This window comes from Sinocyclocheilus anshuiensis, unplaced genomic scaffold (genome assembly GCF_001515605.1).
Source record: "Sinocyclocheilus anshuiensis isolate Anshui unplaced genomic scaffold, SAMN03320099.WGS_v1.1 C32704910, whole genome shotgun sequence".
Taxonomy (NCBI): domain Eukaryota; kingdom Metazoa; phylum Chordata; class Actinopteri; order Cypriniformes; family Cyprinidae; genus Sinocyclocheilus; species Sinocyclocheilus anshuiensis.
Window position 1 is genome coordinate 1 of NW_015619347.1, and position 1,184 is coordinate 1,184.

General features: G+C 44.8%; 1 protein-coding gene across 1 annotated transcript; it reads left to right on the plus strand.

Annotated features, from left to right (window-relative positions):
- The first annotated feature begins 6 nt into the window (after nt 1-6).
- Nucleotides 7-771, plus strand: LOC107682903 (alpha-2A adrenergic receptor-like). Its single transcript, XM_016479020.1, has one exon. It carries the CDS (start codon nt 7-9, stop codon nt 703-705), a length of 699 nt encoding a protein of 232 aa, XP_016334506.1. The 3' UTR covers nt 706-771.
- Nucleotides 772-1,184: the final 413 nt, after the last annotated feature.

Consider the following 1,184-nt stretch of genomic DNA (forward strand, 5'->3'; position numbering starts at 1 on the left):
ATTACCATGAAGAAGGAAGAGGGGAACACCTGCAAAATCAACGAAGAAAAATGGTACATCGTTTCCTCTTCCATTGGCTCGTTTTTCCTGCCTTGCATCATCATGGTCCTCGTGTATGTCCGAATTTACCAGATCGCCAAGAAGAGAACCAGAGCGCCACCTGGGGACCGGATGATAAAGGAAGCGGGCAAGAAGGAGAACGATCTGGAGAGGGATCCCCATGAGAAGCTCAACGGGAATCCAAACCCTAAACTGGACGACAAAGGTGAGATAAATGGCATGGACTTGGAGGAATCGTCCTCCTCGGACCACAATGTCTCCAACCCTTGCTCTCTCAAGAAGAAGAGCTCAAAAGGAAAGACTAAGCGGAGCCAAATCAAACCGGGGGACGGCGACAAGCGCGAGGTCCTTCAGACCACCAAGACCAGCAGGTGGAAGGGCCGCCAAAACCGGGAAAAGCGCTTCACGTTCGTCTTAGCGGTGGTCATAGGTGTGTTCGTCATCTGCTGGTTCCCGTTTTTCTTCACCTACACGTTGACGGCGTTTTGCGAAAGATGCGTGCCAGAAACGCTTTTCAAGTTTTTCTTCTGGTTTGGCTACTGCAACAGCTCCCTCAATCCCATTATATACACCATCTTCAATAATGACTTCCGAAGATCCTTCAAGAAGATCCTCTGCCGGAGAGATAACAGGAGAGTGGTGTGAATTGGGTTGCTGTTTTTTTTCCCTTTCCTTTATCCAATGTAATATATCACCTGGCGTTTATGGGAAGTCCCTGTGTACAGTAAGCCAACATGTTGTGTGTCATTATACAACAAGTCCGAAGAGGGAAAAAAAGACACTTACATGCTTTGTACAAATGCAACAATGCATGGTTATGCAAATACAGCACAATGCATATTGACCCATTTCTGAAGTGTATTGTTGTATCGTTCTTAATATACAGTGAGTGGTGTAGTTTCATAACTGGTATTTTACCATCTGGAGGGACGTATTCGAAGACAATGCATCATTCTCAAACCACGCTGGATGTTGTTCAAAATGTGAAAAACAATTCAAAAAGGACTACAAACTTGGCCTTCAAACTTCATAATGTGTTGCAAAACTGTCAAACTACGCCGCAACATGCATGTCAATGTGTTCTCGCAGGGCTTATTTATTTCACTGACATATTGTATAATTAA